The 17,293-nt window shown below is 34.3% G+C and overlaps 2 protein-coding genes across 2 annotated transcripts in view; one reads left to right on the plus strand and one right to left on the minus strand.

The window, feature by feature from the left end:
• The window catches only part of LOC127847309 (uncharacterized), an 80,786-nt gene extending 67,444 nt beyond the window's left edge, over positions 1–13,342 (minus strand). The window contains exon 1 of the mRNA XM_052379156.1: positions 13,164–13,342. Coding sequence (XP_052235116.1) covers positions 13,164–13,221 — 58 coding nt within the window. The 5' untranslated portion in view covers positions 13,222–13,342. The remainder of the gene's footprint in view (positions 1–13,163) is intronic.
• The window catches only part of LOC127847286 (inversin-like), a 358,521-nt gene that overhangs the window by 196,656 nt on the left and 144,572 nt on the right, over positions 1–17,293 (plus strand).

The raw sequence follows: 17,293 nt of genomic DNA on the forward strand, positions 1-17,293 counted from the left end.
CCCACATAGGCCACGCCCACCCAAAAATGCCTTTTACTATAATTTCTTCATTTCTACAACGATTCACTTCAAATTGATACGGAACCTCGGCCCCATTATCAACCCTGGAGCGCCCCGCCCACATAGGCCACACCCACCAAGAATTGCCTTTTACTATAATTTCTTCATTTCTACACCGATTTACTTCAAATTGATACTGAACCTCTCTTATGACAATACGATCAATCTCAACTATGTATGGCCCAAATACCAACCCTGGGGCAACCCGCCCACATAGGCCACGCCCATCCAAAATTGCCTTTTACTATAATTTCTTCAATTCTACACCAGTTCACTTCTAATTGATAATGAACTTCTCTTATGACAATACGGTCAATCTCAACTATGCATGGCCCCATTACCAACCCTGGGGTGCCCCTGGGTCAAACATGCGGCGTGGGGATACGCGTCGGCCTCTGCCGCACCATTTCTAGTTGAGTATGCATGTCTATAATATAAAGGCTGTTAAAAGGAAAATTGACCTAAATGTGAACATAATTAATTTTTACAAATTAGCCGACAACAACTGATTTAGCATTAAAATTCTCAGTTACGTTTTAGTATATTTATCGTACCCAGGGTACATGTAAGTATACTTAAGAGTACCTGAGGTGCATGTAAGTACATGTAGTACCTGTGCCAACAATGACCAATGAAGCCTTACTAACTGTATAATGATTATATCTCACCAACTACCTTAACCTTGTGTTTATTAACCTGAAATTTATGTAAAATCTGGCTTTTTTACTTTAATTTTTCATTCAATTGATTATGCAATTTTAGACTTATCTCATGGGAAATTATTTGAATCTTTGGATATTAATGTATTTTAATGTTGTGTTTGTCACGCATAATTCAGTGTTTTCCAAAAAAATTGAGTAGCCAGTTATATGGGCAGCAACTATGCGGTAAAACAAAAGCATTTGTGACATTTAACTTGATGTATTTGGGAATAGTAGCCGGCATGTAAAAGAAGTCGTTTTAATGCAGGTATTACATTGTAAATATTTATTTATTATTTCGAAGATAACAGTCATTGCAACGTGTTTAGTGAATATTACATCAATAGGCTGGTATGAAAAGTAGCTCCTTTTGAAGCACAAACTGCATCCAAGAATATATCATGGCTGACCCGGTTTGATGAGGCCTGTTTTTGATAATAATTTATTACTATTTTTACTTCCGTGTTCATAATCTTTACGGGCGCCATGCTGGAAATAGTCCGTTTCCCACAATGCATTTACAGCGTTGACACACTGGGTCTATACCGGGAAAAACCACGCGCCAATTTTGGCGCCTGACGTCATCCCGCCGAAATTTTCATTGGGCAATTCATATGTAAACTTCATTGTATTCGCAAAAGGGCGGTAAACTTTAAAAGCCAGACATTGAGGGCAAGGTGCGAAAGTAAAATGTCTCGGATATTGGGAAAAAAACGCGCGTGTTAGTCAGTTAAATAGTTACTTAGTTAGTTACTTATTTTGTTTAAAGTTCATAAATTTATATTGAAAAGTGTAAGGCAATAATAACTTAAACGGACTAATGCACAATGTGACCAACAGACTTTCAGATTACTAACGGTAAGAAAACATGCAGTTTATTGTCAATATTGACAAAAATCTGCGCAGATTTATTGGCTTTGCGTAATGCCCCTTTTCGCACTGTTTTCAGAAACTTGTGTTTACAATCACACTCGCATATGGAAATATCATGAATATAAGTGACATGAACGCCTGTGAATGTCTTTGCTGCAACTAGTTTAGTGGAGTGTAACATATATTATGCGCATGCGCTTCGATTGTTTTATTACATGCGGTTTTGGCAGCCATTTAAAGAAATGTGAAAACAACACATTAATCTTACTTGTTCTCGTTCTAATTAATAGAATTTTTCAACAGCTTGGTCGAGTATCGAGGTAAATATATTTAAATGCGTTTGCATATAAACTGAATACCGTATGAAACGTGTAGATGATGCTTTTCTGCATTTATTAACGACTGCAATTGTTTGTGAAATACCATTGTTTTTTACTGTTATAAAATTGTGTATTTCTAATATTTGGGTATAATACGCGTGTCTGGATATATTAGATATATTATATGGTTGTTTTATATAGTGCATATACAATGAATAACTTATGAGGGCTTAGTGTGACGATTTAGAATACAGTTTGGATCCTGATGAGACGCCATGGTTTGTGGCGTCTCATAAAGTGCAAATATTTCAAGGGAGACGACTGTTATAAGTTTCTGATCAGCACAAATTACACAATTAACTCCCTTTCTTTACGGGCTCCATGAAAATGCTATGTCCACGTATAAAACTGTTTTACAGTGTGAAGACCCTACATAAAAATGCGGATTTTTTTCTTACGTGGTATCTTGCGACACACATTTTCAAGTCTATTTCATTACATTTGGCATATATATTAACAAAAATGGCATCGTATGAACATGACGTCATAGTATATAAGCAACATTGAAGCCTAATATACATTCATCTATTATTATTTGGGCACAAATAATTTTACCGTATGAACACCCTACATAAAAATGCTGATTTTGTTCTTACTTGGTACCTGGCGACACACATTTTCAAGTCTATTTCATTAAATTTGGCATAGATATTTATAAAAATGGCATCGTATGAACCAGTAGTCAAAGTATAAGCAACATTGAAGCCTAATATGCATTCATCTATGATTATTTGGGCACAAACAATTTTACTGTGTGAAAGCCCTACATAATAATGCTGATTTTTTTCTTACTTGGTATCTGGCAACACACATTTTCAAGTCTGTTTCATTAAATTTGGCATCTATATTAATAAAAATGGCATTGTATGAACATGTCGTCATACTATAAGCATAGAAGCATAATACGCATTCATCTATTATAATTTGGGCTCATACAATTTTACCGTGTTAGCACCATATATCAAGTTGCAGATTTTTTTAATACTAGTATTCGCCACATACCCACAGGCATTTTCATTAATATCTCAGAAAAAAAGACATATAAATTAATACACATGGCATCTAAAGAACATTTTATCAAAGTTAAACATGGTTCCCAGCCAACCTGGAAATCAAGGAAAACTGGAAAAAGACTCTTTTTTTCCAGTCAGGGAATTTGGAAAGTTTGTGAAATCAGGGAAAAATCAGGGAATTTTGTTTGGTCAGACTTTCCCGACTTGTGTCGAGAAGTCCATACAATTTAAACAGCAAATCATTTCCTCTGCATACAGTACAGGCAATGTGTACTTTGACAAAAACGCGTGTCCGCGGTGTTAAATTTTCCCGATGGGTGACATTTTGCGGGGGGCGGACACACTACTGACCGCGGTGTTCGGCGAATTACCGAAATTTCCGCGATTGCACGCTATCGTTAACGGGAACACCCGTGATCACCGCGATGCTGCGCAGCCACCGTAAACACCTGTCTGCAAGGGTCATTCACACGTTTTAAATGTACATGTACAAAATAAAATCATATACTTCATGTACATGTAGATATTATGTGCACATTTTTTTATGTGTTCTTAAACTCGGGCAGTACGTTAAGTCAGAAACTAAAACTAAGCGTTTAGATGATCAATACGATTAACTTTTATGGTGTTAATCAATGCAATTGCCCTTTTTGTTTTCACAAAATTGGGTTTCATTTTTCCCGATTTCCAGAAAATGACTTGTACATGTTGCATGAATTCTAAATATAGCGTGTTACAGCGTGTTTGATTTTTATTTTATTCAGATGAAACGTAAATTCCAAATCATTCGCGAGCTACTCCGGTACTCGAGAAGAAATTCACTACGAAACTTTAAATCGAAATTAAAAGATTCCAATGTTGTCTGCGCTACGAAGATTTGTGTCAAAAATAAATACACCCACGCCAATTTTTGCGCGCTTTTATGGTTCAGAACAAAGAAAATGAAAATATCATGGGCATATATACATGTATTTATTTGTGGCTACAATTTGTAACAGAACATGAACTCTACACAACGCGCACACTGGGCGTCAGGTGATTTACGAATGTTGGAATACACCTGTTCTGATTGGGCGCTTATTTCATCAAATCTTTAAATAGAAACATATGCAGAAATTCATTTGATAGTTTAGAGATATTGCGAACGTTTGTGATTTTTGCATTTCTATCACACTTTTATCGTCAACATTGACCAGAATTTGCATGAAATCGGAAATCTCGGGATTATCGGGTAATGGACAGACACGGGAATTTTGCATGTATGCGGTAATCGATTGTGATTGTTCGTAATCGTTGTTAATTTTCTAGACACCAAATGACACCTATAACATTCAAACGCACAGTAGATTCTTTCTGCAAATTGGTACCGACCTTTGTTTATGTTCAATTATTTTATTTCTAGCGAACACGATGAACACTGCGGTAGATATTATGGGTCCGTGGTGATTCGCAATGTCCACCTTATGGAAAACGGCCCCAGCGAATATTTGATCTGAACACCCATCGCGGGGGTCGTTTGGTAAGCGAACACCGTAAAATGAACACCGCAACGAGGGGTGTTTGTCAAAGTACACGTTGCCTGTACTGTATCTATCGTGACTTTGTAGTATACATGTAGCTTAGTTATGTCTGCAACTGCTATTTATTCAGGGTGTCTAAAACAAGAAAAAGGTCAAAATCATGATCCTGGAAGTTTTATTTTCCATCAGGGAAAAATCAGGGAATTTTGTTCATACAAAAAGCTGGGATTCCTGTTAAAGCAATATAGAGGCATGAAATGCATTTTTCTGTTATATGTCCACAAATAATTCCACTTAGTGATGACCCAGCTTGAATATGAGGATTTGTTGAATTATTATTGCTAACCGACATACATTTTTAGTAGTACATCAGGATTCAATACCAATACCTTAGTGAAAATGGCATCGGAAGAACATTTGTTCATTGTACTAGATAGAATGATACATTATATCTATCCATCTTATACTTTTTTGCAGTTTCAGTAATATTTGGTCTATAAATGATTTCAACATGATATAATTATTAATCATTGCTAGGAAATGTTTATATGTGAAACAAAAATTTAAAAAGACGTTTTTTTCCCCCATTTATGTATATATATATATATATATATATATATATATATATATATATATATATATATATATATATATATATCTATGTATACATCTTTTGTTGCAAACAGTTATGCAACATGTGTCAGAAAACACCCAGGACAAATATATGGACGGAATGATTTTTTCACTTATGTGGGTGTATGTTGGCTCCACTTCACACGATACAGTCATTGTAGTTTAATTGAAAAACGCATCTTACAATGTGAGATGAGTTCTGGGTTCAAGCCCCAGCAGTGGCCTATCATGTGTGATATACAGAGCCCATTATGATTAAATATACACAGTTATCTATTTAAACAATTCAATTAAATATAAGGAATAATGTTAAAGGGGAATTGCTGCTTAACCATTTTTGGGATTGTATTGTAATTTTTTGCCAAATTTGACATTCAATAACAGGGTTTATAGAAATCGCAAGCATAACTGTTTCTAAATTTAAAAAAAAAACAAGTCGAAGTGTGCAGAATATCAAAAATTTGAAACTTTCTGATGTCTAAAAGTCATTAAATGCCACTTAAAGTTAACATTTTTTTGTTCAAAATGACCCATTTTGTGCTGTTCATTATTGGTTAATGTTTTACGCTGTCAGGTCCAAAAGCGCACATTCTGTAGCTTGTTTGGACCATAATCTATAATGCGGCCAAGTTTCAGCAGATTCGGCCCAGTGGTTCTGATTTTATACGCCGTGCCTAGCTTTTAATGAGTATTACTCACTGACTTATGCATATGAGCTCGGCTGTTTTCGGAGAATACCTGAGGTATTCTCATAGCCAGCTCATCGTATGTGTCATTTCTTTTCGCCTTCTGGCGTACGCCATGCTAAAACCTTAACATTGACCCATTGTACCCACAATTTTCGTACCCACATTTTTTTTCGTAACCAAAGTTTTCGTACCCACATTTGTTTAGTACCAAAAATGTGTGTTCCCGCATTTTCTTACCCAATATTTTCGAACCCACATTTTTTTAGTTCCCACTCATTCCATCCCGCGAAACCCTTAAGGTGTCGCAACTCTAGTACAAGTAAGCAATATATTGCAATATATTGCAAAAGGTGTTTTTGAACTGACAATATATTGCAATATGGTTTTGGGCGTATGGTTGCAGCACTAATCACTTTAAATGTTTTTTTCTTTGAGAGAAGGCTAAACTCCAATTTACAAACACTAACTGTATCAGACATTCATTCACTGTTTAAATTTATTATAAATATTGTTTGTATCTAAGAAGTATTCTCCATTGTTGACAGACACAAGCATTTTATTAACCCCTATTATTTATAGTATGTCCGTCTCGAATTTGATATGATTTCTCATTGTTCAGAGATTTGAATTTTTTTTCTCCATTTTAAGCAATCTTGGAATAATGACCTATGAAACATGTATGCGTAGCAACGTAAAATCCTATATGTCTGACTACATTCTTGAACCAAAAGTTAAGTCATTATGAGTGTTCAATTCATTAGATATTTACTAATGTTGGTGTTTTAATTGTTAAATATTAAGACAATTTTTTGGGGAAAATCCATGACAGAGGAGGAAAAAAACCTTTAGAGAATAGGGAATACACACTGCTGTTCTCAATAAAGGACAAAAATGATGAATGGAACATTATAACTTAAATGACAAGGTTAACAAAAAACCAAAAAATGGCCCTTTGATAATGGCTATGAATCGTTTGGTTAAACTGTATAGTGTTGAAAAACTATCCCTAAAACTCTATTTATATTGCTATTCTTTTTGTCATTGCTAACAAATCAAGTACGCTGCATGGTTTATTCCATTATTTTACGAAAAGGGGGAGATCAGATGCACATTTACAAAAAAGATATTGGAACTGATTAGAACATTGTCCTTAGGTATTCAATGTATGAAGAAGAACATTCTAGAAATATTGTTGAAATACTATGAGTATATTTTCAATAGCATGTAGATTTATAAAAAATAAAACACAGTTTACCATTTTATTTTTTTAAATATGCAAAATTTAAAGAACTGTACTGTATATATAAAATTATATTAATTTAATGTTATGATAGCAAGTTGACAAAACAATATAAAATATAAATGTACAGATTGCAGTCATTTTCTTATATTTAGTGATACTTTTTCGTTATTTTACAGCGTTCTTTGCAAAACGCTGATAAATTTTATAGAGCACAGCAGTAATGACAAAACTGGGAACGAGCACAAGAACTCATATCATTTAATGACGTTGTGACACGCAAATTGTAAATTTCTTGTTTGTCAAGAAAAAAGCATTATATATTTACTAGAACATTAACATTCTATTATAACCATATTTTTAAATTTAATTTGACTGCATTATCACGGATCTGGTTAAAAAATCCTATAGAATCTATTATTTTTCATGAAGGATTTTCTCAAGGAATATTCTTACTTGATCATTTACTCTTTGAGCGGCCAGTATGGATTGTATGAGTAGATGAGTGACATCACGCGCAAAGTTTAGACTCTGCCCACTGGTTGGCAAAATATGTTGTTTTCATATAAGCACGTATAAAAAAAGTTGACATTATCATATTTTATATACACAATTACTCAAGACATTTAGTATTATTTTTACTCATTGATGTCTGCATAAAGCGTGAGTGTACAAGAAAATGCACAAACGATAATAGTGTCATTACTAATTGCTTTAACAAAGTAAGAAACAGGTATAAAATACAATCTTCATTATTATTGTTGTTTTCAGTTGACTCATTTTAGCAATCAATTTTGTAGAAGAAAAACCCTCAGAAATCTAACTATTTTCAGAATAAATTAAAATGAATGTAGTTAAACAAATGAGATGAAAATAAACAACAAATATATATAGATTAATTCCAGGCACACAAAATTTATCCAAATGGAATGGTATTTGTCTGAGAAAACTAGCACTGGTGACACAATTTTTGATTAATTGAATGTCTAACCTAAATTTCCTGCATTCAGCGCATAATAATCATTGTATAGTCATTAAACTTTTTTAAAGAAGTTTCTTGTCAAGCAAATGGGATAATGTCAACATAACTTTTAAACCTACTGACTGCGCACTGACCTTGATAACCTGCAAGATGTAATGTATTGCATTTACAGAGATGCCACAATTGCAGCCGGAATGCTGGCGTTTGTCAAATAGGTAGTTCAATATGTTGGAATGCAAATTAGGAACAATAAGGAACAACAACCTGCTATAATATATACCAGTGCACAGAATGCAATATAATACTAATTTTTATATATGATAACACAGTCTGCACATATAAACACTCTGACAAATATAAAGGGTCGCCTTGGCGTAGTGGATATGGTGTCTGCCTAGCGACCGGGAGTTGACGGGTTCGATCCCCATCGTAGGAGCGTTCTTAAGATCTTTTCAATACATACCAAGTACTGCTTCTTGGGCCATGAAACGGACTCAAGAGCGTTTAAAATAAGCCTTAGGCTTTCTATGCGATCGAGCTAAAATAAATAGGTTTAAACTAAACTAAATATAAAGGGGTACACACAAAAAGAATTTATTTTGACAAGTGTCAAACTGCTGTAGCTGCTTAACATATCTAAACTTTATCAAATAGTTTCACACTGTAAAATCAGGTTCTTTATACATGTAGCAAAATCCTGTATTGCTGCATTTTTAGCTCATCTATTTTTTGAAAAAAAAAATTATGAGCTATTGTCATCACCTTGAAGTCGGCGTCGGCGTTGGCGTCGGCGTCCGGTTAAGTTTTGCGTTTAGGTCCACTTTTCTCAGAAAGTATCAATGCTATTGCATTCAAACTTGGTACACTTACTAACTATCATGAGGGGACTGGGCAGGCAAAGTTAGATAACTCTGGCGTGCATTTTGACAGAATTATGTGCCCTTTTTATACTTAGAAAATTGAAAATTTTGGTTAAGTTTTGCGTTTAGGTCCACCTTTCTCAGAAAGTATCAATGCTATTGCATTCAAACTTGGTACACTTACTTATTATCATAAGGGGACTAGGCAGGCAAAGTAAGATAACTCTGGCGTGCATATTGACAGAATTATGTGCCCTTTTAATACTTAGAAAATTGAAGTTTTGTGTTAAGGTCCATTTTATTCCTCAAGTATCAAAGCTATTGCTTTCATACTTGCAACACTTACTAACTATCATAAGGGGACTGTGCAGGCAAAGTTATGTAACTCTGACTGGCAATTTGACAGAATTATGTGCCCTTTTTATACTTAGAAAAGTGAAAATTTGGTTAAGTTTTGTGTTTAGGTCCACTTTATTCCTACAGTATGAAAAACTATTGCTTTCATACTTGCAACACTTATAAACTATCATAAGGGGACTGTGCAGGCTAAGTTATGTAACTCTGACTGGCACTTGGACGGAATTATGGGCCCTTTATACACAGAAAATTGAAAATTCCGTTAAGTTTTGTGTTTTGGTCCACTTTATCCCTAAAGTATCATAGATATTGCTTTCATACTTGGAACACTTGCAAACTATCATAAGGGTACAGTTAAAGGACCAGTTGCATAACTCTGGTTGTCATTTTTACGGAATTATGGCCCTTTTTGACTTAGTAACTTTGAATATATGGTTAAATTTTGTGTTTCGATCCAATTTACTTCTTAAGTTTCAAGGCTATTGCTTTTAAACTTCAAATACTTTCATGCTATCATGAGGTTACTATACCTGGCAAGTTGAATTTTACCTTGACCTTTGAATGACTTTTACTCTCAAGGTCAAATTATTAAATTTTGCTAAAATTGCCATAACTTCTTTATTAATGATTAGATTTGATTGATGCTTTGACAAACTACTCTTACCTGACATACCATAATAGACTCCACCCGAACCATCCCCCGTGCCCTCCCCCCTCCCCCGAATCCCCCCCCCCCCTAATTTTTTTTTTAAGATCATCTCACAAATGACCTCCACACCCTCACATTATACCCCCCCCCCCCCCCCATTTTTTTTTGAAACGGTTAAAAACACAAATATTTATTTTTATTATTTTATGTTTGAAATACTGTCCAACCATCGCACCCAAGAAACCTCCCCTCCCCCCACCCGAATCCCCCCCCCTATTTTTTTTTAAGATCATCTCACAAATTACCACCACACCCTCACACTATACCCCCCCACCCCACCCACCCCCCCCCCAAAAAAAAAATTATTTTTTTTTGAAACGGTTAAAAAACACAAATATTTATTTTTATTATTTTATGTTTGAAATAACGTCCAACCATTGCACCCAAGAATCCCCCCCCCCCAATTTTTTTTTTGCATTTTTTCGCATTTTTGGAAGATAATGTAATAAATGTCCACACTCCCACACTATACACTTCACCCCTCCCTCCTTTGTGATTGAAAATGAGAGTCCCTTCACCTTTAAAAAGAAAATAGATGAGCGGTCTGCACCCGCAAGATGGTGCTCATGTTCATATTGGTCATGCTGATTGAACATTTATTCAATTAGGTCTACTTGCATAAATTATCAAAATTTCATTGGATATTAATTCAGATCGAAACCTTTGTTAGACAGCAATGCTGAAACGTAATTAAATATTACAAAAGAAATGTTTTTTTCAGCGCAAGAAACAAAACATGATACTTCAAATTCAAGGATTTTTTTTCCCAGTAATCTTAAATAATTTTTTAATTTATGTAAAAAGAAATGACTGCCTATATATAGATTCAAAATATTATTTATGTTATGTAAATTACAGACATTATATTCTGAACTATCATTTGTCTAGCAGTTCTAGACACCTTGTTAAGTAAAAGAGTAATATAAAACAATTGTAATAGATGCAACAATATAATATATTCTATAATAGTTCTTATGAAAGTCTTTATATTCTTTCAACTAATGACATTATTTCTTTACAAAATAAATGCATCTGTAATAATACTAACAATGTTGTAGTATTATAACACAAACATATTTTAATGCACAACATAATTCCATGGCAATAAATAATCTGAATCATCAATCAGGATACATGTAGAATTATGCTATTGCACTTTGAACACCAGGATACTGTTGTTGTCATGAAGTCCCACAAGGATGGACGCAGTGTGTCTGTTGTAGCAGACTGACCGTGGGGACACCATTCCATCCTTCTTTGTAGCAATAGTGGCCAGCTTCTTTCTGCCCTTATCGTCCACCTGTATGATAGTGTGTGACGAGACTTTATAACATACCAGCACCTGGCCTGCAGGTGTCACGTGTACATCACATGGGTCATGTAGTGCACGGTCAGTGAATGTGGCCAGGACTGAACCATCCCTGGCCAGGGTGAGGACTTTGTTATCAGAGATGTTTGTGATGTACAACTTGTCCCCTGTGGGACTCACAGCACACCCCACTACTGCAAAACAGAGTAACATCACGATATTGAAATATACATTTAGTAGATAAATAGAAATCTTATTTAAACTGTATAAAAAATGGTAAAGAACAGATACACTATAATAATAATTATTATTAAAGTTGTGTTTCAGTGTTTTGTTTTCTCTTTATGTTGACTTGTTTATATTTGACGTGTGTTTGTGCTTTAAGATTTGAAGTCTTTCACCAAAGCATGGAATGAAACAATACTTAATAATGTGTGTTAGTTGGTGTAACTGCATGCAGTTATAATAAATTTACCAAACATGTACACATGATTAAACATTCATTAACACACATTGAAATATTTTACATGACTATCATACAAAATAATAAATATAGATATGATTGTTATTGAAATTGAAAAAAATGTTTTTATCAATAGTTGATAAAATTATTAGTAAACACCTTTTATTGAAAATTTAAATTCCAAAAACAACAATAAAAAGCTCAGGTTACAAATAGAAAAAAGAAGGAATGTGGTGTCTATTGTGAAACCAATATGATTCAACCGACATTTGTATAGTTGCCGTTCAATCACAAATTAAAATTAATTTAAATGATTAATTTTATCACACACATCTCACAAAGTGTTATTGTATGATTAATGCTTTTTCTGTAAATTAAAAATTTATTAGAAAAAAAACAGGTTACAAATAGTGAAAAGAAAAAGAAATGCAGAATCTACAATAATATCCATATGATTCAACAGAAATAATTTTTTGTAGTTTCCGTTCAGTCACAAAATAAAATGTATTACCAAGTTTTTTTCCCCAAAGTCTTATATAATTATCAAACTTAAAAAAACTACACAGTTTTTAAGATCAAACGAATAGCCCTGATTTAACTTATCCATGAAATTTAATATCATTAAAATAAATTTAATTCACATACATTTCTAGACATGGCATACAGGGATTGTGTAAATTTAAAAAAAACTTTTCTTTTATACCTAATGATAAAATATGACATTTCTGCAGTGAAATAACAGCAGTGAAAATAAACAAATAAAACCGGTGAAAAGAACAAATTTTCGGAACTCCTCTTTCTATATTTAGATTATCATAACTAAATTTAAGTATTTTTTCTATGATCACGAGTGAATTAAAATCGACATTCCACCGAATCCAACAAATTGTCTTCTTATTTTATGCTTTTCAACGTTTATATAAATTGTAAAAGAGTTTAACTGGAGAATTTCAGTGGTATAATTACATCAGTTTCTCACACTAATGACGTCATTTTGTGTTTTGAAATGTATTGAGGCACGCCACGGGAGAAACTCCGAGAAAAGGTAACTTTTCAGCGAAAGAGAAACAGCTGTTAATAAATTTCTTGAAAAAAGGGCATTAAAGAAACAGAAAATTTGTTTATGTAAGTTAAAGATCGTTGTTATTTCACTCATGATCATAGAAAAATAATATTTTTACTCATGGCTGCCCCACTTGTGAAAATATATTTTGTATGATCACTTGTGAAATTACAAACGATATTAAACTGACATGAACACATATCCTCTATGTATTCTTAACTGCAGCTGAATTAATACATTGATGGTACATTATAATCTATTTGTTCGGCGTATTCCTAATCATATCCAGATTAATCCACTCTGAGTCTTACCTGTCCAACGACTTGATTTATCCTCATACATCTTGCTGACTTGTTTCCCACTCAGCATGTACTTGTACAGTGCATTAAAGGTAGTAATATACAGGTCATCCTGGTGGCAGGCAATACCTGCACATGCATGTTGTAACTGAAGCTTCCTTCCTTTCACCAGATTCCTGTTGTTGACTGTGATGAACTGGACCTCATCACTTTCCAAAGTCACAGCCACTTCACTGGGTGTGATCTGACACATATAATATGGGAATTCTGTCACACTACAGTGACTCACCACCCGGTGCTGCTGGTCAAGCAGCTTGATTGTGTTATTATTATCGTCTGCTACCAGGACCTGTCCTTCTGGGAGGACACAGATGGCTGTGATATTGCACTCATCTGAATCACTTGGTATTCTTACATTATGTTCAGACTTCCGCTGCACAGTGAATACCTTGTTTGGATCAATCAATGTCTGGGTACTGTGTTCAATCTTTCCAAGACCTGACAGTTTGGACAAGTACTGAACAATTTCATTGTTAGGCTGGAATGTTATTGAAAATTTAACCCAATGCGAGTTCTTCATTAGAAAGGTTTCACAATGCTGTATTTTGTCCTTGCATTTCCTGGTGGCTATAAAGGATAGCTCCAGCTTGCTTTTATCACTTATGTCCTGAATGGCATCTCGAAGTTGTTTCAATTCATTCTGAAGACTGATACATTTGTCAACATCATCTTTGCAAGAGGCTTGCAGTTTTGTCAGTGTATCTTTCATTTCATTCAGTGTCTTCTGTTCAATCGTGTCTAATGCTGCATTTATTTTTCGCCGAGTTTTATGTATCTTTTGTAACTGCTCATCAAATGAATTGTGCATATACTGAAGGCTAGCCTCTTGGTTTCCTTGAAGTTTCCTCATTTCTTCTAGAGTTGTTTGAATAGAAACTACCAGTTTTTTAAGGTCTGTGGACTGGATTTTTACTACGTCTGATATAAGAGTTACCTTTGGACAGTGTCTGAAAGTAAAGGGGAAAAACACTTTAAATTATATAAAATACTAACACACCTATTCTTTGAAAGCTTTTATCATGGGAAAATTCTTTGGTAAAGTCAGAATGAGATGCATATATTAAATGCATACAAATGGTATAATCAAAAATATTCATTTATATAAATCTTAAACATAAGTATTCATTTCGTCAGACAGTTTACTGGATATAAAACACATGACTCAATTACAAAGCCTAAAATTGCAGTCTTCTTTCTATTATAATTATTGTACATAAAATAATTAATTTTTTATTGAAATATTTAGTTTTTCATTGATATAATACAATTATTTTTTCTTTCTAAAAATTATAGTTCCAGCTAGCAAATAAGTTTGAAAACCCTACATTTGTTTTGGTGTTGTTTTTTTTTCTATTCTTTAAGTAAAAATATACCTGTGATTAAGAAATGCACAATTTGTGCAGCACAGCTCACTGTGTTCATCGCAAAACATGTTTAAGTTTTCTTCTTTATGGACATCACATTTCAAAAGAAAATCGTCCACCTTCTTGGCCACTGGCCATTTCTTCATGTGTTCCCTTCCGAAGGTGGCATGATCTGTAAACAACTGGCTGTGCAGGTTAATACAATTCCCACAGTAAAACTTCAAACACGATTCACAGTAGAAATCAGCCATTTTATCCAGTTTTTTGCCTTGACAGGCCGAGCAAAAGAAGTCTTGGAAAATGTCAGATCCTTTGTCAAGAGTCGACTGTGAAAAGGTTGCCATTTTATTGAATGAAATTTACAAACACAAACACAATATCTTTTCACCTTAAATGTTTTGGTATTTATTTAATCCTGGTTGACTTAATTTTAGAGCTGAACAAAAACACCCATCTGGCTATGGTCCATAGTCTGTTAACATCTCACACTACCACTATCAAATAAAGATAAAACTCCAGTCTGTTTGAAGGTTAAAACTTCAATAAACAAGGTAACTATGCAATCTCAAGGGTAAGATAAACCATACCATGAAACCTGAGATAACGGTTGGTTTATTTGGTCATATAAAATGACATATTTCAACTTAACTTTTCACTCACTCACTCACTCACGTAGGGTGTTCAGTCACGTGACGTCAATAGTGAGACAAAAATAGTATTGAATCGAGAGCGAGTCGATGACGCGCGATTCAGTGCTTTTTCGGGAGGATACCCTTGCTAATAAGTGCTTTCCGCGGAGATTCCGTTTTTGATTGGTTGATATTATCCAATCAAAATATTCGTTACAAAATTATCTATATGATGGTGGTCGGCCGAATTTTCTGCGTTCTGCGGCTGCAGAGATGTAACATAAACAAAAACAATGTCGAGAATTTAGACTAGAAAACATGTAAATTTCTTTTTCGGCCAGGTATCATTAGAAAGGTAAACTTTTCAGGAATCGATTGCAATAGTTATTATTCCAATTGCGCTTGAAATGATCAGCGGAAGCATGGCGAAATGAGACCACTGTATGAAAATTTTCCCACCCGGCGTAATGTCATGGCGGACGTGTCGTATGTCGTCAGCGCTATATCAGTATTGACAATGCAACTTTATTTTCGATTTAACTGGGCCGAATCGTAACGATTTTAAATACATTTAATGCGCATACAAGTTGTAAATATCATGTCCCAAAATGTATAACTTGCCTTATTTCGACGAATATTCTCGGATTAAAAAAAATCCATTATGTAGTTTGTTTACAAACTAATAATTTAAATAAAGTAACTGTCAATTCTTCGAGACAAATAAAAAGGGTATGACCGATTATTCTCACCGTCAGATACTGTTCCGGATGTATGCCAGTGTGGATAAAGTGTTTTTTATTGTTGCTTGTGTGTTGATAATGTTGGTGCTACCTAATTTACTGGCAAAAAGCTTATTTTATAACCATGTAATGTCTTAAGGCTGTCTTTAATCGATATAGCAACGATAATATTTTGTTTAAAGGTCAATTTTAAAGAAAATTCCAAGTCAATATTTTTTACGCTATTTACCTTGAAATATGATTAAATTATCGGGTAAATAACGTTTAAGTGTTGAGTTTAACCTAAAAAGATGATTTTGTTGACTTTTTATGATCGTAACTCGCAAAGCGTCGATTCGCTTATCTCCCCTGTTTGTGACGTCAGAGATGTACAAGCATTTTCGCGTCCGCCATTTTAGAAGATAAACAACTGCAGATTTCGGGTTTTATTTTTCCATTTTTATTTATATTTACGTGAAATTGTTTTCGCTGGTTAAGCACAGTGATAGGGAAAATGGTAATCTGTGCGGCCGTTGGCTGTAATTCACGTTCTGGAAAGGATAAGGTGAATTTTTACAGGTTTCCGAGTGACAAAAAACTGAAGAGATTTGGTGCACTAAAATCGGTCGTGTTAGCCATGTTTCAAAACACAAACTGTATTCACCAATTAAAAACAGCCGAGTGTGTTCGTTGCACTTTGAAGAAAACCAGTTCGTGCATAGTCTAGCATTTTTAGAGAACATAGCAGAGATTTCAATAGACGCAGAATCCTGCGTTTTGACGCGAGCAAATTAAAAATGACTCATTTTTGACGCAACCCTTTTTTCTGCTGTGCGTCATTTTGACGCGTCGAAAATTTGACCCGTGCGTCAGTCAGTTAACATCTCGAGTTCCATGGTAATAAATCCCGCTGTGCTCCTAATTGAAATTAATGTTTCAGTATTTGAAACTCGGTCTATAATCGAGGGAATACCCCGGGCGTTGTTTATCTTATCTCATCTCTTCCAATACACATGTCACCGTCTCAATAGCGCGTGCCCACTAACTTGGTAATTAGCAGCAGTGATTACGTGATAATTGATTGACCATCCGATTTGCAGGTTTTTTGCAGACTTTTCAGACGGAACGGTTAAAGAAAGACGACAAAATTAATTAAAGTAAAAACTATATTGATCAAAGGTCTATTAATTACGTAGATCCAATAGTAGATCTAAGTCCAGCGAGTTTTGTCAGTTGTTAATCCACCGATAATTACGAGTAACACCCATCTTATATAAACTGGAATCACAGTTCATTTTTTATACTAACAAGTAATAATACTACACCTAAACATTGAGAAAACACATTTTCTCGATAAGATATAAATTATC

This window comes from Dreissena polymorpha, chromosome 10 (assembly GCF_020536995.1).
Source record: "Dreissena polymorpha isolate Duluth1 chromosome 10, UMN_Dpol_1.0, whole genome shotgun sequence".
NCBI classification, from domain to species: domain Eukaryota; kingdom Metazoa; phylum Mollusca; class Bivalvia; order Myida; family Dreissenidae; genus Dreissena; species Dreissena polymorpha.